Source organism: Caloenas nicobarica, chromosome 2 (genome assembly GCF_036013445.1).
Source record: "Caloenas nicobarica isolate bCalNic1 chromosome 2, bCalNic1.hap1, whole genome shotgun sequence".
Lineage (NCBI taxonomy): Eukaryota > Metazoa > Chordata > Aves > Columbiformes > Columbidae > Caloenas > Caloenas nicobarica.
The window spans coordinates 44,897,997-44,925,369 of record NC_088246.1 but is presented as its reverse complement, the minus strand read 5'-3'; the positions used below and the strand labels follow the sequence as shown (position 1 = coordinate 44,925,369).

The following is a 27,373-nucleotide window of genomic DNA, read 5'->3' as shown; positions in this document are numbered from 1 at the left end:
TACATGTGTTTTACTTAGCTATAAAATCTTAACAAATTTCTTCAAGTCCTAAAGGCATTGGCTGGAATTTGTTTTAGTTTGCATACATAGAAGCAAAAATGCAAGCTCTCTAGGTTAGTGAGGTTTTTGGGGTTGGGTTGAGTTTTTTAGCAGAATCCTATTTGGTAGGGTTGAATAGCAATCATTCTGTGGTTTTCAGATAATTTAATGAAACAGAAATACCTGCTTTCCTAGTATTTTGACAGGTGTTTGAGCCATGTTATTGGCAAGTAACTTGTTCTTCTTTATTTGTGGTCAGAGAAAGTGACTGCAGATTTTCTTGGTTGTTTGTTACCTGTCAGCAAAACTTGTCTAAGGGATTCGCCTACCTTGCTGAAGATCAAAACTTTGTTGTTTATGCCAATTCAAATGTTTGTGAGGCATTCACTAGACTGGATCAAGTCAATTATCTAGATTTAATAAGCAGCACTTCATTTTGACCTGGTATATTTTGCACCTGGGACGACGGGTACCTCTTAAGTATCTGCTGCCAGAGAAATCGTCATGTAATGGAACAGTAGTCAAAGTTCCCTTCTCTTGTTCTCTGCACATAACAACTCTGACATTTAGCCTTACAAAAATGCATAGTTTTATGCAAAATAGAGAAAAGCAGGAGTTGATTACTTATGGAGAGATACTGTCTTCTGTTTCTTTCCAACAGCTGTTTTGGGAATTAATATTTTTAGAATTCTTGGTTAATATGCATGTTTATAAACGTGGATTTCCTGAGCTGAGATCTGTAGCAGAGGTTCTTGCTTAGTTTCAAATTACACTGCTAGTCTGAGCTTGTAGAAAAATTTTATCATCATATCATTTAAAAATATTTTCAGGAATGGCAAGAAACATCTGTGCTATAGAAAGCAACTGTGAAATATGTCTCTGGATTACAGTACTTCGAAATTGCTCATGTCTTTGGCCTTAAAAGTGTATACGCCTTCTGAAGAGTTCTTATAAGTCTTCCTTCTTAAGATTATTTGAAACGGTTTCCAAAGCAAGAGTTTCTGTGCTAGAAGAGGGCAAAACAGCCTTTTTTTCCCCAGAACTGTGCAGGCAGGATTGGCTGTTTCACTTTAGTGCCTGCTCCCCTACAAACTTGACATATAATCGTCAGAGTCCAAACTGTTGAAAGGGCCTGGTCAGAAACTCTATGCTGGGGGGACGGCAAGAAACTGAAGGAAAGACTTCTGAGCTCGAGTTCCCAGTGGCATTTTTCTGCAGCTGGTGGTTTACCGTTTTCTGAGTCTTTTTCCTGTCACTAAATTTATCCAGTGCTGAAGTTACCAAATTGCCCATCGTCACTGCACAAAATTACGCAGCCGTGACAGTATGTGACGTTTAGCTATTTAATAGTTCTACGTTCTATTTCTCCTTCGTATCCTGTTGTAGTCCTTTCTGCTTAGAAGGACGTGCAGATTGAGAACCATGTACCTAGTGCAAGTCTTTAGTGGAACTGCATCATTATTGGATACTCTTTAGTACCTATAGTTTGTCAGAAAGGGCTAAGCACCCTGCCTTTTGAATACCCAGTTCTCTCAAGGGGCCAGATGGGAACCCTGGAAAGCAAGGCATTCAAAAGCTCTTTCTCTTTAGATATGGAGTTGAAAATTTGAACTGTCTTCCATTAGCATTATTCATTTTTCAGAAAGAGAGATCTGTTATAAATAATAATTACAGTTCTAAAACCAAGTTTCGTGGTTAAGAAACCAGTAACTTACATTTGGCTTAAGCTCGATATTGCACTGCTTAAAACATAGAGTACAAAAGGTTTTATTTAAGTTCTGGAAAAATGGTTTAAATTTATGGCTAGTGATGTGAGAATGCAAAGATTAGTGATAAAGTTGGGGTTTTTTTCCTTTTGAAATTAAAACTTCTGGATATTTTTATTCCATTTCTTATCTCTGTAAGTTAGATTAGAAACCTTGGATAAAGTAGTGAAGTTTTTAATTTAAATGTGCTTACTCTTGAAGTTTGTGTGAAGTCTCAGTTTTAGGATAATTAAGAAAACTGTAACTTAAATTACTTACTTTAGATTGTATTAATCAAATTTTCATTAATCATTGCTGTGACTTGAAGGAACTATAAAGGAAAATAAGATAAATGAGAGTGGTTTCAGCATGATTTGTTTTATTTCATGATCCATTTATTGCCCTCATCCTAATTTTTAGATCACAGATTTTCAGGAAAAAGTCCTTTACTGCCATTGCAAAATTATGGAGATTTCGAGCCATGGAAGATGGAGAAAAATACAGTTGTGAGTTGTTAAATCCTTAATGATTTCTGATCCTTTGGCACTAATTTTGTTATGGATATTCAGATGATTCTCCATATATCTAGTCAGAAATTATGAATTTGTGTATGTTTATGTTTCTACTCCTCTGAAGATGTTAACACTGAGTAAATATAATTTCTGAGAAGAAAATCAATGGTGAGGGAACAGCTATTCACAGTGGAGCTCTGTTGATTTTGATTTCCAGCTTAAGCAAAATCAAACAATGCTTTTTGCTTTATTGTTTTTGTAGAAGTGAGAAGCAGACAAGTTTTCACATGTTTAAGACAGACTGCATTATCCATTATGCTGGGCACTGAAAAAAACCCCATAAATCTATGCCCCAGAATTCTCAGACTGTTATCCAGAGCCATGCTGGAGTTCATCACCTTTCTTCTTGCTCTCTACTCATTGTCCATCTCATTTAGCAGTTCTTGCATTCTCTCTGTCTGGGGTCTTCAAGACAGATTTTTGTTGTGTTAGACACTAACACAATATGACAAGGGATTGATCTTGGTCTGCCTTGAAACGCTGCAAATACGATATGGTGATGAGGGTTGTTTCAAAGGTTTAATTGGAGATGACAAAATTGTTGCTCTTGTTTATAAATTGAAGGTATTTTGAAATTCTCAAAAAAATTAGCATGTTTGCTTTCAAAAAATATTATCTGTCGCGTTTTTTTTCTGCTTGTTTTTTATTTTATTTTAGGCTTCTCAGTCAGTGCAGCGGATGCTTGATATGATTGAATTGCCCCGTAAATACTGCAAATTTTATTTCATGACTTTGCGTGGGTGTGAAAGAGGAAAATGCTGGTTTTGGCATGTTCCTGAACAAGGGGATGAAAAGGTAAAGAGATTTACTGAAGAAAGGAATCGATCGTAAGTGTGAATACTTTTAAAATGCAAAATGACGTCATTTGTTCACTTGTATACGGAAAGGGAGTAAGTGTCGGAGACTGGTTCAAAAAATGGTCAGAAATTCTTCCTCTCAAGGTCCTCTAAAGTTCTTTTTCAAAAAAATGGTAGAATTTTGAACTAGTAGACTTCTTAAGGGAATGGACATTAGCAAAAGATCAAGAATTAGGCTGTACAAATACAGAGTAGAAGAATGAGGACATTCTGAGACATTTCTATCCCAAGCATTGGAGACCTGTAAGCAAACCCAGACTTTGTGTGTATTCTTAAAAGCAATCTATAGGGTATTGCTTTCTGCAAGTTTTGTGCAACAGGGGCGTGTTTGTTTAAAGATGCTGTAATCTCCTTAAATGGAGCAACAATTCTCATAATATTTGCAAACAAAAATATTTTTCCAGTGGTGGGCGAAGTAGATGTGTTTTTAAACCATTTAACAAAGAAATTATGAGTCTGTAATATTTCCAAGACCTGTGCAGGGCAAGCTAATTGTGCTGTCATGTAATAAGATTTTGGAATTGGCTGTTTGAAAGCGAGACATAAGTGGTTCTGTGAGTCACTTGGAAGCAAACAAAAACATTAAAACAACTAAACAAATGCCTAAACTTGTCCTCATCAGGTCTCACAAGATTTATTTCTTATCTGCCATCTTAGTAGTATGAGTACAATTTTATCATTGGTGTCAGTAAGTGAGAAATTACAGAATCAAAATGTAAACAGTATCTTGTGGTGAACCTATTAGACGTAAGTAAAAAAAAAAAAAAATTAGCATCTGAAGGAACTTACCTGTCTCCTTGATATGTTAAATATACTTTGTCAGAATTTTTAAAGTACATCAGTGTAATTTAGTTTTATCTTTCTTAATATTGTCTCTTTTCCTTTTTAAGTCTCAAAAAAGAGCTGGTTTTTTTCTCATGTTTTGTAACCCCTTTGAAAATTTCTATGACAGCTTCAAAATACTAAGATCGTTTGAGAGTAATTCTGTATGGGATATTTTGTTTTCCCTCTTCCTCAATTACGAAATAGCTTTGGCAGACTGTAGTGGATATTAGTAATTTTCAGCTAATTTGTATGAATTATCAGGGTTTGCAGTGCTCCGTTATATACAGACACATTAGAAAAGGAAATTATTTGCCTAAAACTATTAAAAATCTATTCCATTTGATATTACTTGTGGTGCAGCACTCCAGCGCACTTACTGTTCTGCCCACCAAACCTAGCCTAACTTTCTTGGTAGTCTGGAACTGTACTTTAGAGGTTTTTTGTGTATTTATTTTTTTTAGAACTGTTCATTTAGAAATGACGATAGGCCAAGCACCTCATGGTGGCACCAAAGTACATAAATGGAAGACAGGTAAAGCAGCAACAGTGATCTAGACAAATACTGGGGAAATAAATCTCTTTAGGAACTGTTATGCAGACTGGTGGTCCCCTTGCTTAGTACTGTTTTCAGTGATAATCGTTACCAGAATTTTTGAAGATAAATACCTTTCCCCATGATGGATATTCCTTCCTGTTCATTAGGTAACTGGTTGATGTTTTAAAGCATAACTTACTTGGATTTAACACTATTCACAGTTGTGGTTGATCACCCAACACAGCGGTAATTTAATTCAGAAAAACATACTATGTTTTCAAAATCAACATACTCTTGAGCTCAGCAAGTTCTACAAGTTACCGGATTTTATTTTTTTAAAAGATGCCTTTAATTTCAAACAGTGAAATCTCTTTCGTTTTAGACAAAGTAAACAAAACTATTAAGACTGTGTTTTAAATACTGCCCACAGTATTTAAAGGGCGGGGAGCAGGGATCATAAGAATGGGTATCAGTATTTGATTGAAGGAGAGGGTAAAGAAGATTAAGCTGGACTCTTCTCAGTGGTGTCCGGTGAAAGGACAAGAGCCAGTGGGCATAAATTGAAATTATAGGAAATTCAATTTGGCTTGAATAACACTTCACCCTGTAGCATAGGTAATCATTGCACAATTAAATGAGTGCTTTGAAAACATGTCTTTATTCAAACTGTATTTCTCTGATTTTATTTTAGCTTTGTACATCTTACTCATTAAATTTTTTTGGACTTGTATCCGCTAAAGAAATGTTTACTTTTTGTGACTTCTTACTCTCTTTGTCCTTGATCCTGTGAAACTCTAATAGGAAACAAAAAGGATTTAGAATAGCAAGATTTCTGTCTTCATGAATGTCGTCTTGCAACTTCAGGGCCATGGATGCATGCTTCTGTTGTTTGTTTGTTTTAATCTGGCTTCCTGAAGAAATGAGACTTTTAAGTTGCACTGTCCTTTCTTGACTGTCTCTAACCACCTTTAAATAATTTTTGAACCTCTTGATCCATTTCAGCCATATTTAACGTGGAGCACATGTCTCAGAGATGCCATAGGGTTCGTAAGCAGAACTTCTTGTAAAAAGGATCCTGGTTTTGATCTCACTGAGCGAAGGGCTGTAGCATGGGGTTTTCGCCCTTATTAAACATCAGAGTGCACACTGACTTGGAGGTGCTCGTTCTTCTGATTTAAGCACCTCTGGGTTACTGTAGTAGAACTGTGTTTTACCAGACAGTCAGTTGCTTGTATAAGATGCACAGCCCTTTGCTATGGTTTTTATTAAATTGTCATGTTAAATGAGTTGTAGCGTCAACTGATAGGTGACAGAACAGTGTGATCTATACTACCTTTAAAAAAATGGTGATTGTCCATTTCATGTATCTTCATTTGAAATCTATTACGGTTAGCTCAAAATTTAGAGATTCTCACATTTTTACATGGTCTGTAGGTTCAGTTACACCTTTTAAAATTGAAACAACTAAATCAACTGAAGCCTTCTAGAAGCTGTAAATGAATAACACATGTAGTTTCTTTTATGAATGTAATGTAACATGTCCCATGATTAAATACTATTACAACTGGATTTTCCAAGCAATTTCACTAATGTTTGGAGTGGTCAGAGCTCCAGTGCAATCTTGGCTTTTTTCGGGAATCAGTCCAAAGAAGGAGGAAAACAGATTCCGAAAGAAAGCAAACTAATTTACATACATACTGTGCTAAAGTTTGTTTTGGAAATGCCCTCAGCCACCTGGGATTGTAGATTTGGATTAAATGAGTTAACCCATTGCCAGGTGACACAGCATATATATTAATGAGTAAAGTTTCTACATGATTTTCTGAAAGGTTTATCTTAGACTATAGTTCAATAACATGATGACACTGTTTCAAAATAAAACCAATAAGCTTTATTTATATTCAGCACACTTCCATGGACAATTTTCGTGTGCTTTGACTTGACGATCTGAACAGGTTAATGGCTTTAAAAAAAGAAATATGTCTTGGCCACAAACCAGTATCTTCTGCTTTGGTGATAATTATTTTGCTGTGTAACAAACTCCATGAGTGGATCCTGTCTAATTTTGAAGATGCATGTAAAAATGAACCCAACTTAATTCCGTAATAACATGACTACTAATTTAGGGTGTTTTCTGTCTCATGTTTTTTCATTATTTCACAAAATAGCATTAAAAATGACTCATTGACATTGTTATGCGGAAAGGCTGTAAATGTTCCCAAAGTGACAAAAGGCTAGCTGAAAGGGTGGGTGATTTTTCCTAACTTGGAATTCTAAGACTTAATCTCAGTAGCTTTTTATTTCTTTATCTGCACAGATGTAGCAAAATGTGTAAGTATCACAAAGCTGACAGCTTAAGATGCTAAGACAAGAATGTTCCAATGCCAAATAACATATTAAAACATCTAGATGTGGATTTTTTCTCTAATCAAGTGGGGTCTAGGGTGAAATGGTTCATTAAGTCAGGTTAGTTCTGAGTTTTTTCTTCTATGTCCCTCTGAGTGATTTGTTGTGATGATCAGTGTTACCAACTTCATTTCTAGGTGATTTTTGGACTTCTTAGTACATTCATGTATTTTTGTTTATGATGTTTTTTCACTTTCACCTTTTTGCTTCCCTTTCTCTGTTTACAGTCTGCCACATTTATACTAATTCCGAAGTAACTGTATTTTAAGATTATTTTTTTGTTTGCTATGAGTATATACACACATATGCATGTAGTTGTGGTCCCAGCAGCTCCTTTCCCAAACTTTTCACCTGCATTTTTTTTCTATTTGATTTGCTGTCTTTTTTACAGTGCCTTTGTCTACAGACACAATTACCTTCTACCATTTGTCAGTATGTATGGGTTAAACAGAAATAATGTAAAGCTCATTTCTGTATAGAATTAATGTTTGTGGGTATTTCTGTTTGGCATAAACTGAGGTAACATTTCACTATGGAATTTTTTTCCTCTTTTTCTAGATTTGCATGGCAATACTTAGGACATACATCAGTATCAAAGAATCAAGCCTTCTAAAACGTGCAGGTATGATGTAGTAGCAGCTTTTGACATATCTTTGATACTTAGTTTATTTAAATAGGCTGTGAGGGGAGAAACGGGTGCATCTTCAGCAGTGAATGAGAAGTTCTGATTTTGAAGGAGTACATTCAGTCCATGTGTTTGCATGTTCCGATTTCCTATTGAGACTAGGTATTTAGATACGTAGTTATCTCAGGAGCTTGTTATAAATCCTACTTCCATGGAAAATCACAGAATCACAGAATGTTAGGGATTGGAAGGGACCTCAAAAGATCATCTAGTCCAATCCCCCTGCCAGAGCAGGAACACTTAGGTGAGGTTACACAGCAAGGCGTCCAGGCGGGTTTTGAATATCTCTAGAGAAGAAGACTCCACAACCTCCCTGGGCAGCCTGTTCCAGTGTTCCGTCACCCTCACTGAGAAGTTTCTTCTCAAATTTAAGTGGAACCTCTTGTGGTCCAGCTTGAACCCATTACCCCTTGTCTTACTGTTGGTTGTCAGCGAGAAGAGCCTGGCTCCAACCTCGTGACACCCACCCTTTATATATTTATAAACATGAATGAGGTCACCCCTCAGTCTCCTCCAAGCTAAAGAGACCCAGCTCCCTCAGCCTTTCCTCATAAGGGAGGTGCTCCACTCCCTTAATCATCTTCGTGGCCCTGCGCTGGACTCTCTCCAGCAGTTCCCTATCCTTCTTGAACTGAGGGGCCCAGAACTGGACACAATATTCCAGATGAGGTTTCACCAGGGCAGAGTAGAGGGGAAGGAGAACCTCTCACGACCTACTAACCACCCCCCTTCTAATACACCCCAGGATGCCATTGGCCTTCTTGGCCACAAGGGCACAGTGCTGGCTCATGGTCATCCTGCTGTCCACCAGGACCCCCAGGTCCCTTTCCCCTACACTGCTCTCTAATAGGTCATTCCCCAACCTATACTGGAACCTGGGGTTGTTCCTGCCCAGATGTAAGACTCTACATTTGCCCTTATTATATTTCATTAAATTTTTCCCCGCCCAACTCTGCAGCCTGTCCAGATCTTGCTGGATGGCAGCACAGCCTTCTGGCGTGTCAGCCACTCCTCCCAGCTTGGTGTCATCAGCAAACTTGCTGATAGTACACTCAATTCCCTCATCCAAGTTGTTGATGAATATATTGAATAATACTGGTCCCAGAACTGACCCTTGAGGGACTCCACTAGGTACAGGCCTCCAACCAGACTCCACCCCATTGACCACGACTCTCTGGCTTCTTTCCTTCAGCCAGTTTGTGGTCCACCTCACTACCCGATCATCCAGTCCACACTTCCTCAGTTTAGCTGTGAGGATGCTGTGGGAGACGGTGTCAAATGCTTTACTGAAGTCAAGGTAGACCACATCCACCGCTCTGCCATCATCAATCCAACTTGTTATGTCTTCATAAAAGGCTATGAGGTTGGTCAAGCACGACTTCCCCTTGGTGAAGCCATGTTGACTGCCCCTGATGACCCTCTTCTCCTTGATATGTCTTAAGATGGCACCAAGGATAAGGTGTTCCATCACTTTCCCAGGGATGGAGGTGAGGCTGACCGGTCTATAGTTGCCCGGGTCCTCCTTCTTGCCCTTTTTGAAGACCGGAGTGACATTCGCTTTCCTCCAGTCCTCAGGCACCTCTCCCGTTTCCCATGACTTGGCAAAGATGATGGAGACTTGGCAAAGATGATGGAGAAAATGAACTTAGCCTGAATGGAACTAGGCTTGAGAGTCAAACTGAGTAACTGGAGCAGGGGGGCGGTTTAACAGAACCAGAATTTTGTTAAGGCACTTATGAACACCCTGGCCAAACATCAGACATCAAAAATACTTGAGAATTAAGCTCTTGAAATAAAGTGCTTTTATAGTGCCCAAACAGCTTTAGTTTAGTCTTTTCACATAACCGTATATGCAAACAATTATGATTAACACATTTTAGGGATGATAGTTGATTCAGATCCATCTGAGCTGTGAGTTCAGTCAGAAAAGGCTGAATTTCACTCTGTGCAGACATGCCTTTTGTACCTGTCCTGAGCAGTCCTAAGTTTTTGAAAGCTTATTAGAGTGTAGCACAATGTAAATGTAGGATCCAGTTGCACCCTGTGTAGTAATGTCCCCAAGCTGAAATACTGAGTATTGCAGCGCAGATAGCCCTGGGTACCAGCAAGCTGCAGCACGTGTCTGCCAAGGTGAGCACTGGAACAGGTTGTGACACCATCCACCGTAATAACACTGCCCTTCACTTCCCAGAGCTTCATGTCTGGAAAGTCCTTATTACCTTGATGTGCTTAACTGAATCTAACCTGGTTTTGTGCATTTTTCTTGTGCTGCGCAAAATCGGTTGAGCTTTCTTGAAACCTGCAGGGTTTATGGTGTTCAGCTCAATGACATGAGATATTTCAGAATAGTCAGTCTCGGTCTAGTAATGTTAACGCCGTATTGAAACGGGATTATTTCACGCATTTTTCTCCATATCCCTGTCCCATAATATTCCAGATAATTAAGCATTGTTACACTGCATTTAAAATTTAATGAAATAACTTGTTTAAATAGTCAGCATCAGTGAAATTAATTTAATTACTTTTTTCAGTCCAGATATTTGTGAAATATTACAGAGAAGTTACTCCTGGTGTGAATTTTGCTTCTCAAGTGCTGAACGATCTTCTCATTTCTTTGCTCAAGAGCTGTTTGTTGCAGGAAGTATTTCAGATATTGAATGTAACTGTACAAATCAATACACTGGTAGGTGACCTTGCAATATTTTTAAAAATCTTTGATCCATAGTTTCTTAGTTTTTTGAGCACTAAGCCATTTGTAGTAATAAGTTTGTTTTTACTCTGGTAGTCAAATGTTGCAGGAAATAAAAGAGCAATTCAAAAGTTCCTATTATAAAAACTCTAACCTTTCTAACTGAATAGAGTAGCAAAACTGATTGTGCTTTTTTGTCTAAATTAGCCAGCTGTAGATGTTCTTCTGAAAGTTTTTGAGCATGTGGCTTCTTTGAATGTAAGAGACGCTGTGCCTGCATTAATCAGTACCTTTTGTAAGGTATGAGTTTGATTGTACTATTGCTACTTGTTGGAATTTCCGAAATGCCTTGCCTGTTTTAAAACTCAAACATACCACTTTAATATTATTTTAGTACTGTTTTTTAAACTGTGACTAGCTGAATTAGTGATACGGTTTTCCATTTATCCCATAATTTTTACCTGAGATTCACTGTGACATGTTTTTCCCAATGTTGTTTGCCACTTGCCTCTGGAAATACATAAGTGATCACAATATTTTTATATGCTTACTTTTCTTCCCCCTGTTTGATATTACAGCTCATTGATGCTGGTATGCTTCTTGAGCTTGAACATTTTGACTATATTATTAAGTTCCTACACCAATTGCAAGTTTCCAATCAGGAAATAAATATTGTTTTAAACATAAAATCCAGGTATGTCTTTAAGGAGATATTTCATAGTTATATCTGTTTAGTTCCTTCTTCAGGTTCTATTTTTATAAATTTACGTAAAAATTTTAAAGGCAATTAGAAAATGCAAGTCTAGTGTTTTGGATGAAAATACTGTCATATCATGTCTAATTGTATTTTAAAGTGCTGTCAGTCTACTGTGTTTCAAAGATCAAGGATTATTAACGCAAAACTTAGATTCTGACCACAGTTATGATTCTTTTTTTCCTTATTGATCATCATTGCACGATCTATTCCCAGCTGTGCTACAAATGTATATATAACTGTAGTCAAATTAGAAACATCATGGTTTAATATATTGTTTAGGCTTGCATAAGCAAATAGTACTTCCGCAGTAAACAACCCTTCTAGGCAACAAGTGGATTAGTTATAATCTTAAGTAAGTTTTCTAGTTTCATTTACTGTGCAACTGTATAAAGAGTTGTGCCAACACAGCTAGGGAGAGTCATTTTTTAAGTACTGCTGGATTATCCTGGGCAAAATCTGAAATCACAGCCCAAATCTTGTTCCGAAACTGTTGATGTCTCCCCATCACTTGCACAAGATCATGATCCTTTTTCTTTTTCTTGTATCATCTGCATCATACGTGCACACTCAATTTGAGAAACTAAATTTGTGATCCATAAAGCAACCTTTTGATTCTTAGAGGAAACCAGACATGCAGCATCTACTGTGTGAGAACAAGCCATCACTGTTTCAAGTGAAAGCACTGTAGAAATTATTTGCCGCTTTTCATGCTTTTTCCATGGAGTCCCTTTCAGCCACAGATCTCAGTGTTTTACCAGTGCACACTACCACATACGCTAGAGGTAATTTTTATCACTTTTTTTTGGAGTCCCGTTCACAAATGAGTGACCCCTTCCAGGTTGCTTCAGTACATGTGTGTTTTCAGCACAAACTGAGAAACAGTCTGTACCTGTGAAGACTGAGCAGCTGTGCTGCTTCAGCTGCATGTGTTAGCTCATACAGGTGTAGGTTATGTATCTCTACGTGATGGCATCATGCTGGGTAGATGTATCCATTTTTTTCAGTGGCAGCATCAGAATATAGTATTATGCTCCTGGACACTTTCTTTCATGGAATTAACTACTTTTTTACCTTTATGTCAGAAATACATGCAATACAGTTCTGCATTTAATTAATGGATTGCAAATCTTATTCTTACTTTTTCAGTTACGTTTCTACTGAGACAGGGGAATATTTGCTGTGAAAACAGCTCTGCTCAGTTATTTGGTTAATAAATGTACTGACTTCCTGATGTCTGTTTTCAGTGTCCAGTTTGTATAGTGTGTAGTAAATAGGATCAAAAATCACATCAGCTTTTAGTTCGTGTCTGGTAATTGTTGATCACCTTCTGCTAATGTGTAGTTTAGTTCAATAGGATGTGTTTAAAATAAGTATTAATGTTTTTTTCTTATGGAAGATTTCAGGAAAGACATTTTGAAAAGAACTGGCTTTTTGACTTCAACTTGGCAGTGGCTGAAATACAGGTACAGTATGTGCATGCTTCAAGCTTGTTGGAATACTTAAACTATGACTTCTTTTGAACCTACTAGAAATAGCAATTTCTACATCATTTAAAATTAGTGGGCTTTATTATTAGGTATATTGAGATTATGATAAATATTTTTATGCAAAGCCATGTTTGCAAAAGATTAATGTGCAGGGAAAAACTGTCTTTGGCTTTTCTGTGTTGTCAGCCTTTTATTTACATACTTGTAGGTTTTATCTTGGTTTTGCATCTAATTTAAAGACTTCATAATGCTAAGCAATTATTTCCTATGCCTTCCATTTATTTTGCTTGTAATTGGTAGTTGTACACCACTCCCCACCAAAAAAATATTTAATGCATTATTTAGCAGAGTTCATATCTAGTTTAAAAAGGCACAATTGTAAATGGCTGTAATTGGCAACACTAAGCAGCTATTTTAAAGAATAAGAAAATATTATTAAAAATTCTTTAATTGGACACTTGCATCTTTCATATTCCAGGGCAAATTACTTATTATGCACAATTATAATGTAGTTTATATTGTCATACTTACTGCACAGATCCTGAGACCAAAATTTAAGATGGGAAGAGCCAGGACTGATTTTTCACTCCTTTAACACCAAAGTCGTCAAGTGATCTGTCAAGCAAAAGACTAAGCCATATAGAAAATAACCATCAATTTGACATGCATCTTGCAAAAAAAAAAAAAAATCTTGAAACACTGGATGAATGCCAGTTCTTAAACAGGATTAATAAGTTATGCACTTCCCCAGTTGGGGTCATGACATAAATGGAAAAAGGATTTTAATTTTTGAGGGACAAAAGTGGAAAGCAGTCCATGCAAGTTAGACAACACGTAACTGCCATATTGAACATGGAGGTTCTTCCATTTCATCTGCATCTTTTTTCTGCTTTAAGTCTAGCCCAGGTGTATCTCTTGACTTTCAATATATTTTCTCTTTGGTGTTCTGGAAGCAGGTTCGCTTATATTTGTCCCTTGCCTTCTTCACAGCATTGCAAGGAAAAAAGTGATTGGACCAAGCTGGGAGCTTTGTATGTTAATGCGAGGACTGGATGTGAACACTTCGATGATCTTCAGAAATTGTCTTTATGTATTGCTGAAATACTAACCAGAGATTCTGAGACAGACAGACCAGGAGTTCCTTTTTGTGATTTTGCTGATGCAGGTAAAATTAAGGTGCAAGAAATGCTTTTTGTTCATCCCTATTCTTTGTAGAGTTTTTAAAAGAGGTGAAAAAATAAATTCATATACTGTTTTCTGAATATTAGTTAATTTTATGCATTACAATACCCATAATTTCTTGAGGCACAAATTACATTCAGCTAAAATGCTCGATAGAAGCCATTTTCTAGTAGAAGTAAAATCCACGGTGCTTATACTTCAAGTCAAAGAAAGTTCTGAAGAAATTTGAGCTTTATGAAGTCATGAAAAGAAACTGAAATTGGTGATCTTTTAATAAGAATCCCCTATTGTCAGGACAAAGGCAAACCTATTGAAATATAGTCATGTGAAGTGTCACAATCTTATTAGTATAAATAAACTTTTGAGCTGTAAATACAGCTATATATATATTTGTATATTTTGAAACACATTGAACAGGGTTACATCATACAGTCGTAGAATCATAAAATGGTTTGGGTTGGAAGGGACCTTCAAAGGTCATCTAGTCCAACCCCCCTGCCATGAGCAGGGACATCTTCAACTCGATCAGGTTGCTCAGAGCCCCGTCCAGCCTGGCCTTGAATGTCTCCAGGGATGGGGCATCTACCACCTCTCTGGGCAACTTGGGCCAGTGTTTCACTACTGTCATTGTAAAAAATTTCTTCCTCATGTCTAGCCTGAATCTCCCCTCCTTCAGTTTAAAACCATTACCCCTTGTACTGTTGTAACAGGCCCTGGAAAAAGTCTGCCCCCATGTGTAACATTTGTACTTTTTGTTTGGTTTTGGTTAGTAATTTGGATTTTCAGAATTATTCTCTAAAGAAACAAGAATTTCTCCAAGGGCTGGGTCCACAAAACACTTTCTAGCTTTTTATCGTTCTGGCAGGTTTTCCCTTTCCTCTCTATGCCCCTTCATTTACATATCTGTATCTTTATTCCTAGTAAGTTTGCAGAAAACTGAGGCTCAGTGAAGTGTCAGTGGGTTATTAAAGCATTTTATAATGGATAACTCAGATCTTTTTCAGCCTGTGTTAACTACTAAAACATGATGAATATTTATTCCAGACATGTGACATGACGTTTCTGACCGCAGGCTTTCATATTATAAAAGAGCTATCACAGCTTCCAGCTGGGGGCTTGGAACTTTGTCTGTCTTCTCTAGAGCAGTGGTCTCCAAACTGATAGGCACCTCTATCAGTTAAAAAGTTTTTGAGCAGTCATGCCTGATTTATGTATCTGCCTTCCTATCTGCCTTCCTATCTACCTACCTGTCTACTTATTATATACATGTACTACTGCATTAATATATTAAGTACATTATAAAATATACACAAAGTACGAATTTAAAAGATTATGTAAAGATGAAGTAGACACTGCTTTTAAAAATATTTTGGTTTATTTATTTTTAATGGTACAAAAAATATTTTCTTCCCGCATCTGAATGGACTGTTGTGCTCACACTCCACTCTGGAGCCCACTGCTCTAGAGTATCAACAGTGCTTCCAAAGCATCTGTATAATATGGTTGGAAAAACTTAATTACTCAGTTATGTAATTGCCAACATTTCTTCATGGTGCCAGAAAATGCAAAGCTTACTTTACAAATAATGATGTTACTAAATTATGCCATTACATGTCCAAGCATCTAACGGATGAATTAGCCTACTATGAAATAGTGTCCAAATAAACTGTAGTTATTTACCCTACTTCTAGTGTTATGACTTAGGAAGTTACTGCTTTTAATGGCAAATATTTTGTAAAGTATATTTAATATTTTCACAGCAACTATGTTTTTCAAGTGTATAATTTCTTTTAAACTGCATTTACATGTAATTTTTTTAAAATATTTTTTTTTTCTTTCCAGTAATAAAAAATTCACAACATAATGAAGCAGACAGAATTTTCATTGGAAGGATTGGGATAAGTGTAATGTATTCTTATCACAAAGTACTGCAGTGGATAAAGGTATACTGGACTATAGGAACCTGATGGGAAGAAAAAGAATGAGTTATTTCTTCTCTAGATGTTAAACTGTGTTCCTCTAGTTGAATGGCTGGATGTGCCACCTGCCTCCCCACCATCTTGGTACTTATTAATTGTCCAGCCTGGTCAGAGCATTTTATTGTGCCTTTCTGAGCAGTAGTCTTCTGTGGAGCCTGTCACAACTTTGTCTTGTGACCCAGAAACTTGATTGTTCAGGTTCAGCTTTTGACTTTCCTGAGCTAAGGATGAATCTGGATTAGCAGACAGGTTGTCCTGAGATTCTGGGGTGAGGTGCTGATGGGATTGTTTTGCAGAAATGTCACTTTCTTTTATCTGGCAATACTGCTGTATTCTGAGACCTCCCAACTCAAGCAATACTTACAAAAGTTTGGGTGCTTTCCTGCACTGGTTCTTCTGAACCTGGCCTCAAAGGGAATGGGTAAGGCCAGGAAGACAGAAGAGAAGCACAGCAAGGCTGCTACTGCACTTTGTGAACTGCTTATTCCCCAAAATGTCACCAGAAGTGTTTTTCTTCCATTGAAGAAGGGTTCTAAGTTCTGTGAATCTTGCGAAGACTTGGCCTCCCAAATAAATAGCCTTTATAATCCTTTTTTTGCTGTCAAATATTACAAAAGACTGGATGTTTTACACTCTTTAGGCCTCATGCAGTATTGATCGTAAGTTCACTGTAAGATCCATTTCAATGTTAAATTCGTCTTTTTCTTCCTGGAAGGAAGCAGTGTATACCAGACCAGATCCCCCACACAATGCAACATGACCAGTGACAACATAAGAAAAAATATAAACCACCAATGACTTTGGTGTGTATTTTGGTCAGTGATCACATTGTGAACTTACCTTTGTGTCACTGGGCCTGATCCTTTCAACTAATAATTATGCTGTACTGGGATGTTTCTCTTCCCATACCAGATGGTTTCTAGCATGTATTTTTATGAACAAGCAAACCCTCTCCTTGTCCCCTTTTGTCTCTTGAGGCTTTTTTGTGAATTGTTGAGGAACCCTTTCTGGTTTGCACCAAAGAGTTAAAATGTCTTTGGTACTATTGTCTCTAGGGGATAACCTACAGGAATTAAGTTATGTAAAACCTGTGAACTGCTCAGTCTGTTTCCCAGGTCAACCCAAGTCTCAGCAGATATTTGACAGAGGTGCTTATTCTAGAGGCAATACACCCATTTTGATGAATCGTTAATTTTGCAGCATCAGCTTGCTGAGTTGAATGGTCTGCAGCATAGCGTGGTACTATTTAGGAGTAAAGGGAAAGAGAGAGGGTCTTTACTTCAGCACTGTTATGGTAGTGCACTAAAGCTTTTTTAAGCATTTTTGTTCCACAAAACTCAGCAGTTAGAACAGTCAAGGTATTCCTGGCCATAGAAGAGAGAGTCTAAATTTTTGGCATTGAGGAGTGGTCAGTGCTTACATGCCCATCAAAGAACTTAGTTTGGCTTGGGTTTTGGCTGTCGTCTTCAGCAGAGACAGCATGTATTCAGTGTTTGTAGGGAAATGCCCTGACACATTTTAGCTGTTTTCCAGATCCATCTTACGGGAGATCCCAATATTTGGGTTGCAGGACCTCTGATATTCCAAGGAGGTGGTTCTTCATGTCCTAATTTCAGAGGTGCAGGGTGTCAAAGCATGTGTAGTGTTTCTCTTGTATAACAGGAGTTACTAAAAGTAGACAGTTCTTATGATACTATCATTTTTTTCATGTCTAGAGCAAAAGATCATTGCTTCTTTGAGAATGTTGTATTAGGCATCAAACCCACCTCTCAACAGACTGCTCACCAAGATCTTCAAATAGCGTTGTAGACAACCCGTGTTGACCAACCATACTGCAGTGTGAATGAGGCTGAGCTCTGAATGATTTTTATCGGAACTGGCAGATTGGAAATTGATCTCTGCTTCAGGGATGAACTAGAATTGTTGTTCCTACCTCACTCCAACCAGTTTTATTCCATTAGACGTATCAGCTAATCCTTTGGTTACAGGGCACTATCAGCTTGATCCCATGTCTTGTTTCTTAGAAAAAGAGGTCCAGAAAATAAGAAAGAAATGGATTTGTTCTTCCTGCTGTACCCAAAGTAATTTTGGCTTTGCGACATGCCGTATGTCATTTTATGAATATGTTGAACTGCCTAAAGCTCTAGATGTGCTTTTCAGATCATTTTCCCTTCATGAATATCAAACCTCTTCATCAACTAGCTTTGATGCTTGGTGGCTCTTAGGGGTAAAATGTGTATGCTCTTTGGTCCTGAAGAGAATATTCTTTGTAAGAGCTAAGGAAAGTTCATAAACCAGATGTACCCCAAAAAAACATGCAGATTTGAGACATGTGAATAGGTCTTCCATGGAGACAGCTCTTCAAGCAAAACTAGACTCCTTTCTGGGTATTTACTTGTACGCTCCTTTGGCAACTATTTCCTCCCCTTCCTATTTTTCCTATTTCAGCTATTTCCTATCTTGAAGGACTTTGCTACGGTTTATTTTTACCCAGCTTTTTATTACTGCAGAGGATTGGCCAGTGGTTCTTGTCCAATTAAGGTTCTCATTCCACAAGCACATTTTAATAGGGTGCCCTTCCTTTATAGATAATTTGTGCTTACAGCTGGATGCTTTCCACCTTTGTAAAGAGACACTCTTCTTAGTGGCCCTTCCTTTTGCTAGAGGGATGGAATAGATGCAGATCCTCCTTAATTTTGTATTTTTTCTCTGCTTTGCGCTTAGATTTCAAATTTCTATTTTGCTGTCAAAGTTTCAGCTGAGTTTTTGGGTATGTATTTTTTCCCTTCAACCACATACATCTACAGCTGAATGGGTTCTTTATACCTTAAATGTTAACTTCAATGATGTAGTCAATATTCTTTGATGCGTTATGCTGAAATAAACTATTGCAGATACCTGTAGACCTTCAAAAGTCTCCAATTTTGAGCTTATGCCAGGCCTTCTTAATAAGTAAGTTTCATTTTCTGTCAGCTTCTGTGTTCTGCTAAGGCTCCCTTTCCCTCTGCCTCCACGACTCTTTTTCTACCACCACGATGCTTGCACACGCATGACCACAATTTTTAATAAGCCACCTCCTCATTGATGCACCCACTAAGCAAGAGCTGAAACAAATCTAGCTTCATCTGTGTTGCTTGACCAGTAAGGTGCAGCCAGACAGGGTAAGTGCTGGATCCTGCCTGTCCTTGCCTTCCTGGGGACATCAATTTGATATCCCACCTTGACTTGATCATCATGTTTTTTAGATTGGTCATGTCTTAATTATCTTTGAGACTGCTAGCTTTCTTCCATCTTTGAATGAAAAGGCCAACCAAAAAGTTGTTAAGAGGAAGCCTCTGTAGGAAACCAGTATAAAAATGTCTACCCGGCATATTATGATGAAGTTGTTGGTTTTACTGTTATAGGCCAATTTTTTTCCAGCTTATTGTCCTGCTGGGTACAACTATCAGTGTTTTCTTTGGCTTATGTAACAGTTACACCTCTGCTGCAAGATGAAGACTGTCTGTATGATCTTTTTAGAATTTTATGGGTCATGTAGTGCTGAATGCTATCAAAAGAGTAAAAATATTGATATACTAAAGTCAGCAAATACAAATTTTAAAATGCTGTATAGGAACATTATATACTAGAAATAATGTGGAGAATAGTGTGCTGGGAACTGTTCAACAATGGGTTGGTGGGGGGGTTTTGCCTACAGTCGAAAAAACCTTACTATTCATTAGAAATTTTACTATACCTTTTTTTTTCCTGTCACTCAGTTTGGATAACTAAACCAATGCCTTTAAATCTGTATCACTGAATTAAATCTGCTGTATTTTGTGTAAATATACTCTGTGTTCACTGATACCATTGCTTTCTCTGACCTTCCCCCTTTCCCTCCTCCCTCTTATGCTAGGGAAGGAAGGTTTTGGATAAATTGCATGAGCTACAGATACATTTTACAGTCTTGAAAGGATTTATAGGTGCAGAGAGGTTAGCATCAAGATGTCAAATTGTTAATAAAGCTGCAGAAATTTTTCTTAAAACTGGAAGTTTGGATGGAGCAACATGGGTATTGAGAGGTAAGCTGCTTTTATAAAAAATTGAGTTTTGACTTAAATTTGAACAGTCCCTTTCTATGACAGCTTTCAGGTAAAAGTTACAAGCTGGTCTGTGTTATTAAATAAAGTTAATAATACTGGGACATCAGAAATAAAATGTGATGCATCTTACTGGTTAGTACTCTTCTTGATATATACAAGAAATATTTGACTAATGCAAAATTTTTTTCAGAAAAGTTTTCCCAGTAGTCTGCCATCAACACCATTCGACTCAAAAGCCTACCATAATAAGGGAGAGCTGCAGCTTGGAAAGTGACCCTGCCCCATATAGTTTTTCTTTGAGCCGGGTAACATTCAGTGTCGAAAAATTTTCAGGCTTGGGTCAATGCACAGTATCTTTACCCCTCACAATATCCACATTTAGTAAAATAGCTTTAGAATTAAATTAAATAATGCATAATGACTGCCTTTTTGGAACTCTGATCTGCTGAAAAGACGAGGAACTCAGAAGTATAAACAAGCATAGAACGTGTTCTATAAAGTAATACTGAGGATCTAAAATTTACTGTCTGATTTTATATATGTACGTAGATATATACATATTTATATAAACATATATATTTATGTGACAATCCATTTTACTACTGTGATTTTTAATAAAAGGGGTTATTTACAGTATAAAGGTTTAGAGGATCCATCTGAGAAGTATTGGTGATAAGGAACAAATTATTAGTAACTAGAACTGCATTTTCTGTGAAATTCCGAAATTTGTTTTCTGCTACAGTTTACAGTATATCCTTAATGGCAAAAAGTGTCAGCGTCCAGCAGTTTCGGTTCACAGAAATAACACTGCCCTGTTGTTTTCCACAGAGTCAGAGTGGACCACAAATGGACCATTGTGGCCCTGTGATAAAATGGACATCCTCAGTCGACATAATCTCTTATGTACACTAGTGCACAAATCCTTGAAGAAGAGTTTATACAGGCAGGCATTTGAAGTTCTGCAGAACTTGCCAGGTTTTCAAAACCATTCTGGTAAGTAAAGAAAAAGGTACTGTGTTCAGAGCTAAAAATTTAACAGATGATTCTGTACTGTTCTTTGTTTTACAGCTCGAACTTTTTGAAGAAGTGAGATGGTTGTAGACAAGCCCATTTTTTTTCCTGGGGGTGTAGTGTCAATTAAAATATATACTGTACTCTGCAGCTCTTGCTGCACATACGCGTGCACACATCCATTCACACACACACACACACAGAGACATAGAGTTTATACGCCTGTCCTCTTTTTCCAATTGGTTCAGTTACACAGGGCAACACGAAAGACCCACTAAATTTTTAAGGATCATACACAGTCTATAAAATAAGATAAAATAGGGATATTATTGGGGCAATTCATTTTGTCATAGCTTCAGATGAGTGCATTGTGTTTATCTCTGAGTTAGCCAACCTAGGCTTCTTTTACATACCATGTTAAGAACTGTGTGCCCTTTGGGACTGAGTTTATCTGACAAATTTTAGATGTATACTTCAAAATGAGATGCATAGTTACTTAGGCTCCACTGAGGAAACCTTAGCTGACGCCTGTGTGTAGGTCTCAGTCCTATTGCCAGTGTGTGCTTTTAGGTATTTTAGGAGAGCTTAGTTGGAAGACCATCTACTTAGAGAATCCTAAAAGGATCTAGTCCTTTGAGGCATGAGGTGGATACAAGGCTGCTTGGTCCCAAGAAGGGGACAGTTGAGAGGAAGTGGACAGTTCAAAGTAAGAGTAGAAGCAGAACTTTAAACACGAAGGCAATTTTTTATTGGTGGAAATGTTAAGTCTGAGAGAGATTGTTATCTGATCCTGTTGTTTTCGGCAGGAAATTATTACTTGGACCTTAACACTTCTCTTTCACAGCATGAATGAACTAACTGTATGAAAAGATTTTTGACAAATAAATCATTATCATAAGTGATCTCAACCTTGTTCCATATTGCTGATAGAAGCAAGAGTCCTGATTTTAGGTACTGATGAAGAAGTGATTCTTCAATTAGATTTGCATTTGGCTTAACTCAGTAGTTAATATTCTTCATTTCATTTCAGATACTATAGATGTTTCTCAGTACAGCTGCCTTTTTAACAAGCTGATAGAAGCCTGTTTTGAGAGCAAGAACCTTGGGGTCTCATCTTCTGCAGTAGACTTCATGCTTTCAAAAAACATAGCTATTGATTTTTTCTTACTTAGAGGATTAATCACAGCTTTGGGAAGAAGTTCTTTGTGGTCTAAAGCTAGGACCTATTACAAAAGTAAGTTGATTCTTAAGCAATATCCTTCCCTTATGTTCTTTCGACACTCATGATAGCTCAGTAAGTTGGGGAGAAATGGGTAAGAATATACTTTGTAAGAAGGAAAAAGTATTTTCCATGTCACTATGAGGAATTTATTTATAACCAAAATGTTTATTGGGAAATAGTGACAGCTGAAAATATGAATCCGTGCATACTAGCTGGCATGAAATAAGTGTAATTCTGATAAAATTAGGTTTTCATGCTCCATTTCAGAATTTAAAAAATGTGAACCCTGAAATGGTTAAAAAGTGCATCATCTTTTTTTCATGTAGGCAAATTAGACTTCTTTATACTTCTGTGTAGATCTGTGGTGGTAAAATTATTAGTATCCACTTGGCAGAGGATGGGGAGCAAAGGAGGAGATGCTGTTCAAATGTGTTCTCACTGTGATCATTGTTTGTAAAGCTGCTGTCTGACCTGTCCTAAATTGTACTTGGGTTATTACGCACTTGGGAGTCCCCAGATTTCTGAAAGAACTTTTTAATCATCGCTGATAATATTCATTGATAAAAATAACATTTTATAACAGTGACTATTATGTGTGAATACTACTTGCTGTGTTCTGAAATCAGGCCAAATAAGTGAAATAGTAAAATCCATTAGGAGTTCGTTATTTGGGGTTTTTTTTCCCCCACACTTTTAGCCACATACTGAATAAAACAGATCTATATTCAGTATTGGTAATCCTAATTCCTCTTGTTTCTGCATTTACTCTCAGGTGCTTTATCATTGGGTTGCTACCCACCACTGCAGGGAAATTTATATCACAAACTTTTGATGATTCCAGCATACCTGTCTGAGGTTGAGATGCTGTTGGCCATTGAAATATTTCTTGTTTCAAATGCCAGTGATATTCAAAGTCCAACGGCTGCTAGTCAGACTCTTCAAATAATACTGAAAAGGTTTGTTGTCAGATACGTACCATTTTGATTGTATTTATCCAGGTGATCATGTAATTCATGGGAGACCTTATTTTTCATTGGCTGGGAAAATGAATGGTTTTAAATTTGTTTTTAGTCCGTGTTTCTAAACTGGTTATAGAACAGTAAATGTTTGGGGATTTTTTGAATCATTGTTTTTACATGCGTGTACCAGAAAAGTAATTGTTCCAGAGCGATATTGGCCTGTGTTCCTTGACCGAATGTGTCTACTGCACCAAGAGTGTGCTGTATTTTCAAAAACATATCTTCATATCTTGGTGTATAGATTCTTGTGTTCTGGTTAAGCAGTGGAGTAGAGAGGCAGAGTCAAATTGTTACTCCTTTGAAAAAGCAACTCCAACATTTCTTGGCTGTTTCTTGGAAAGTGCATGAAGCCATTTCACTTGATTCTCTTTCTAAGGGATATCTTAATATTACATTTGCTAGATTTTTTTCCCTTTCTGTAAGACTTAGTACCTTCAGATAAAAATGTGTTTTGCTGCTTTTTCCTTTTGTCCATAAACCACCAACCACTGTCACTAGATTATACCTATAATTTATCTTTCAAGACCCATTTTCTCTGAGATTGACTCATTCAGCATCAAAATGTGAAACTGCTTAGGAAAACGACATTTGTTAACAAGGGACAGGGACATCTCCAACTTGAGTACTCTGTCTTCCTTCCCCTCTACTCTTCCCAAGGAGTACCTCTCTTAATTTTGTTCTTTTGATAAATGAGAAGTTTTTTTATCTCTTGTTTTCCTCTGTATGCAGTAGTACCTCTGCTTGTTTGCTTGAAGAGTAAGTTCTGCTCCTGCGGAAATGTAGGCATGTCACTTAGGCACATCCTTATTCCTTATGCCAAAAATGAGTAATCTTTTTGGATTCAAGCATGAACATGAATTCTTGCTAGATCCAGTTCATAAAATGGTTTACATTCCTTTACTGAATTTTCCATCCTAGAGTCAAGCATTTCTTCATTAAACATGCTGTGAATATTGCAGACCTACTTTGCACTGGCATTAAATCCTATTACTTTTCATTCGTGTAAAATATGTTAAAAGATAACTTTTCCTAACTTTTTAATTCTTCAATCAGATACAATTTGTCTAGAAATTTACACAATCTATTGTGAGTGAACACAAAGCAGTATTTTAATGTTTTCGTAACCTTATTGTCAGTATAAAGCATTTGGCAAGTAACACGGCCTGTATGGTGTATAATTTTGTATTTGTGAAAATTTCCCTTTCAGATGTGAAGATCAGAGAGTTCAGAATAACAGTGACTATCAAGCGGCAGTGGAGAGACTGATCCTAGCTGCTCGTTTATCTGATCCAAAGCTTTTTCTTAAACATATGACAATGAATGTTAATATGGAAGAAGTTTACAGCTTGGAGCTTACATCTGCTGTAAAATGGCTTCAGGAGAATATGAAGTGGGCTGCGAAGGTCTGGCTGTTTCAGCAGTCGTTAATTAGTAAAGACTGTTTTGGTTTTTAATGGTTAAAGCAATCATTGTTGACAATAATACAAATTAATAAAGGCAGTTCCCACTGTGTTCAGACTGTGCCTTACTGATTTACAGCAAGGCTTCAAACTCCAGTTGTGTTTTTAAATACTCATATTGATGATAATGCAGATAGTAGCACAGAAATAGTATAATTTTTTTTCCTAACTATATAGATTGTCACACTGGCTTACACAGATGTTTTGTGATGGCATCATTAGATTATGAGAAACCCACAGCCTCACAACTTACATTCTCTCTTTTTATGGAGAATCTAGCACTGTTATTCTTCACCCAGCAGGTGATAAGTGCATTGATGGAGCGTATCTACTGTTCTTGAGTGAGAGGTTTTCCACACTGCTTCACAGTCTGTAGAAGTAATACGTTTCCCTTTGTCTTCCTCGCAGTATCTTGGGAGGATATTTTCCTATCTGTGTGCCCCTTAGATCTTAATTTCCTTACTCTAAAAACCCAGAAAAAAGCATTGAGTATAAAATAACTTCAAAATCATTTGAGACGTGCCTGACTTAAGATACCTTCCTACACAGAACTGAGTCTACACAAGTTGCTCACAGCCGAAGGTTTAGTTGTGTCTTGATAATAACTTGTATATGGCTTCACGTATGTATATGTACATGCTTTCACTGAAAACTTGCTTTCTCCCTTGATTGTGCTCTCATAGGGAAGTGGGTTTGCCTGGTTTTTTTAAGTTTCTGCCAACTGCATGATGAGGTGGAGGCTTCTAGCAAGCTGTTTCTAGCATTCCTGGTTCTTTGGGAATTCTTTTTTCCAGCTGCAAATCCTGAATCAGATTAAGCATTAAATGCTTGTCACACTTCATCTACTGATCTGCAGCCTGAGTAAGAAGGACCAAACATTTTATATCAGAAAACTCTCATGGCAAATTAGTGAGACCTCTGTCAAAATTGATACTTCCCCGAGCTCCCCACTTCTGTAGTGTTAGTTTACGTCTCCAGTACCAACCTTCACAAACATGGCAATAATATAGCTCTTTTGGTCCTGTTCTCCATCCCCTTTAGAGTTTTTTATGCTGAAAATTTCTGCTCTCTTGGGCATAGAAGTTCATGGGGTTTTTTAAGACTGTTCCATCATAAGTGAGATCAAGATGGTGGCATCAGCCTTCAATGTTTGAAAAGCCTTTCCTTCCTTTGAGGCAGTATGAATCTCTTCCCAGTTCCAGCAGCATTATTGCAGGTGACCTTTGTGCCTCTGAATCATGAAAGCCATCATGATCTTAGCGCTGGATGGTTGTAGAGGGTTTTGGAGGGGTGTCAGTGTGTTTTTGTTTGGGGTGTTGCCACTCTGGTCTTGAGGTTCATGCCGTTAATCTGATGTAACCAACCTGATGGACAGTTGTAACCCTCTTCAGGGCCAGGTCCTGACCCTTTTCGATACCACTGCTCACCCAGTCTGTCTGGGAGTTGCTACTGGAAGGCAGAGGATTGAATCTGATGACCACCAAGATCACTGCCTTCCTCCTGTGCCACCTGTACAGAAAAATGCAGGGGTAGAGGTTCTTGTGTTTTCACAGGGTATCATTCTTCCATAGGGGACTTACCTGCTTCCCTTCTAAAAAATGGTAGATTCAGTACTAACAATCAGATGGCATTTCTTTAAAGGTCCATTACCTCAAAATTTCTCTTGAAGAACAGTTGGCACTAATTCAAACAGACTTTGGGTTCTACCACTTGGTATTCACCAAGATGGCTCTGCCATTTCTAAGGCTGTCCAACCTGGACAAATCCAGGAGCATTCTGCTACTTTTGTTTCCCAGTAGCTGAAAGACAGGATAGGAAATGACCAGGTTTCAGATGAGGAATCTAAACTGATGTTAATCTAGCCACTCCAGCATTAATGGCAAGCATAATTTTGGAAGGTTTTAACGAACTAAAACTGGCAGTGAGAAACTTAAGTCATTTTCGCTAATTACTTTTTGTAGGATACTTCCTTTGTAGTTTAATCTTCCTTGGATTTAGAGGCTATCTGAACCTCAGCTAAATCCCACATTTGTGTAAGCGGTACCAGATGTGACTAATACAGTGTTTGAGAGACGCAGAAGGACAAAATTCTCTTGATAATATGTATGGCTTGAAAGCTTGGGATGTTATAGAGACAGCATTATTTTTTCCATTATAAGCAACCTTGAATTTTCACTTAGATCATCTGCAGAAAAAAAAAAAATCCAAATGTTGCCTGTTTTTCAGTCAGAGGTTAATCATTGACCTTCTAGCTTAACTTGGAACTATGTAAAATTTGTGCGATGTTTTGGCTTCATCTCCTGAGTATCATCTTGAGAGGATGCAAAATCAGTCATGTTTTATATTAACAAGTAAAGCAAGCTCCCTGCATCATCAAAACATCAGAAAGGTTTTTTTGAGCAACATTCTCAGTACGTTTTTGGTGACAGAAATTCCATGTGCTAAATGGGACAAAACCTCAATGTGGAACAGAAACAAGCCTGGAATGATGAACAAATGTTCCAAAGAATAAAAGTTTAATACAACAGAGACAATACAGGTTTGCAGATCCAGCCACTCAGTAGACAATATCCATATTTTTGCTTTTGCCCAGGTATAAGTTACTGTTTCTTAGTAGCTGAAAGAACTTCGCTGTTTGGGATTAAGCAACTCATTTGATATATTGGATTTTTCATATAGGAAATAAAATGTATGTTTAACTGTTTGCAGAGGGAGACAGAAGAATATGCAAAAAAACTTTTCTGTGCTCAGTAGCTAGGTCTAGATCACACTGTATGTTGTTAGATGCACGAGAAATTCCCTTTGTGAAAATATTTCTTCA

General features: G+C 37.4%; 1 protein-coding gene across 1 annotated transcript in view; it reads left to right on the top strand.

The window, feature by feature from the left end:
* Positions 1 to 24,546, top strand: part of TOPAZ1 (testis and ovary specific TOPAZ 1) — a 42,370-nt gene extending 17,824 nt beyond the window's left edge. The window contains exons 8-21 of the mRNA XM_065629429.1: positions 2,205 to 2,290; positions 3,014 to 3,151; positions 7,538 to 7,601; positions 10,196 to 10,347; positions 10,561 to 10,653; positions 10,932 to 11,047; positions 12,507 to 12,573; positions 13,588 to 13,762; positions 15,622 to 15,722; positions 19,654 to 19,819; positions 20,669 to 20,833; positions 21,882 to 22,085; positions 22,846 to 23,029; positions 24,300 to 24,546. Coding sequence (XP_065485501.1) covers positions 2,205 to 2,290; positions 3,014 to 3,151; positions 7,538 to 7,601; positions 10,196 to 10,347; positions 10,561 to 10,653; positions 10,932 to 11,047; positions 12,507 to 12,573; positions 13,588 to 13,762; positions 15,622 to 15,722; positions 19,654 to 19,819; positions 20,669 to 20,833; positions 21,882 to 22,085; positions 22,846 to 23,029; positions 24,300 to 24,546 — 1,958 coding nt within the window. The remainder of the gene's footprint in view (positions 1 to 2,204; positions 2,291 to 3,013; positions 3,152 to 7,537; positions 7,602 to 10,195; positions 10,348 to 10,560; positions 10,654 to 10,931; positions 11,048 to 12,506; positions 12,574 to 13,587; positions 13,763 to 15,621; positions 15,723 to 19,653; positions 19,820 to 20,668; positions 20,834 to 21,881; positions 22,086 to 22,845; positions 23,030 to 24,299) is intronic.
* The last annotated feature ends 2,827 nt before the right edge of the window (positions 24,547 to 27,373 follow it).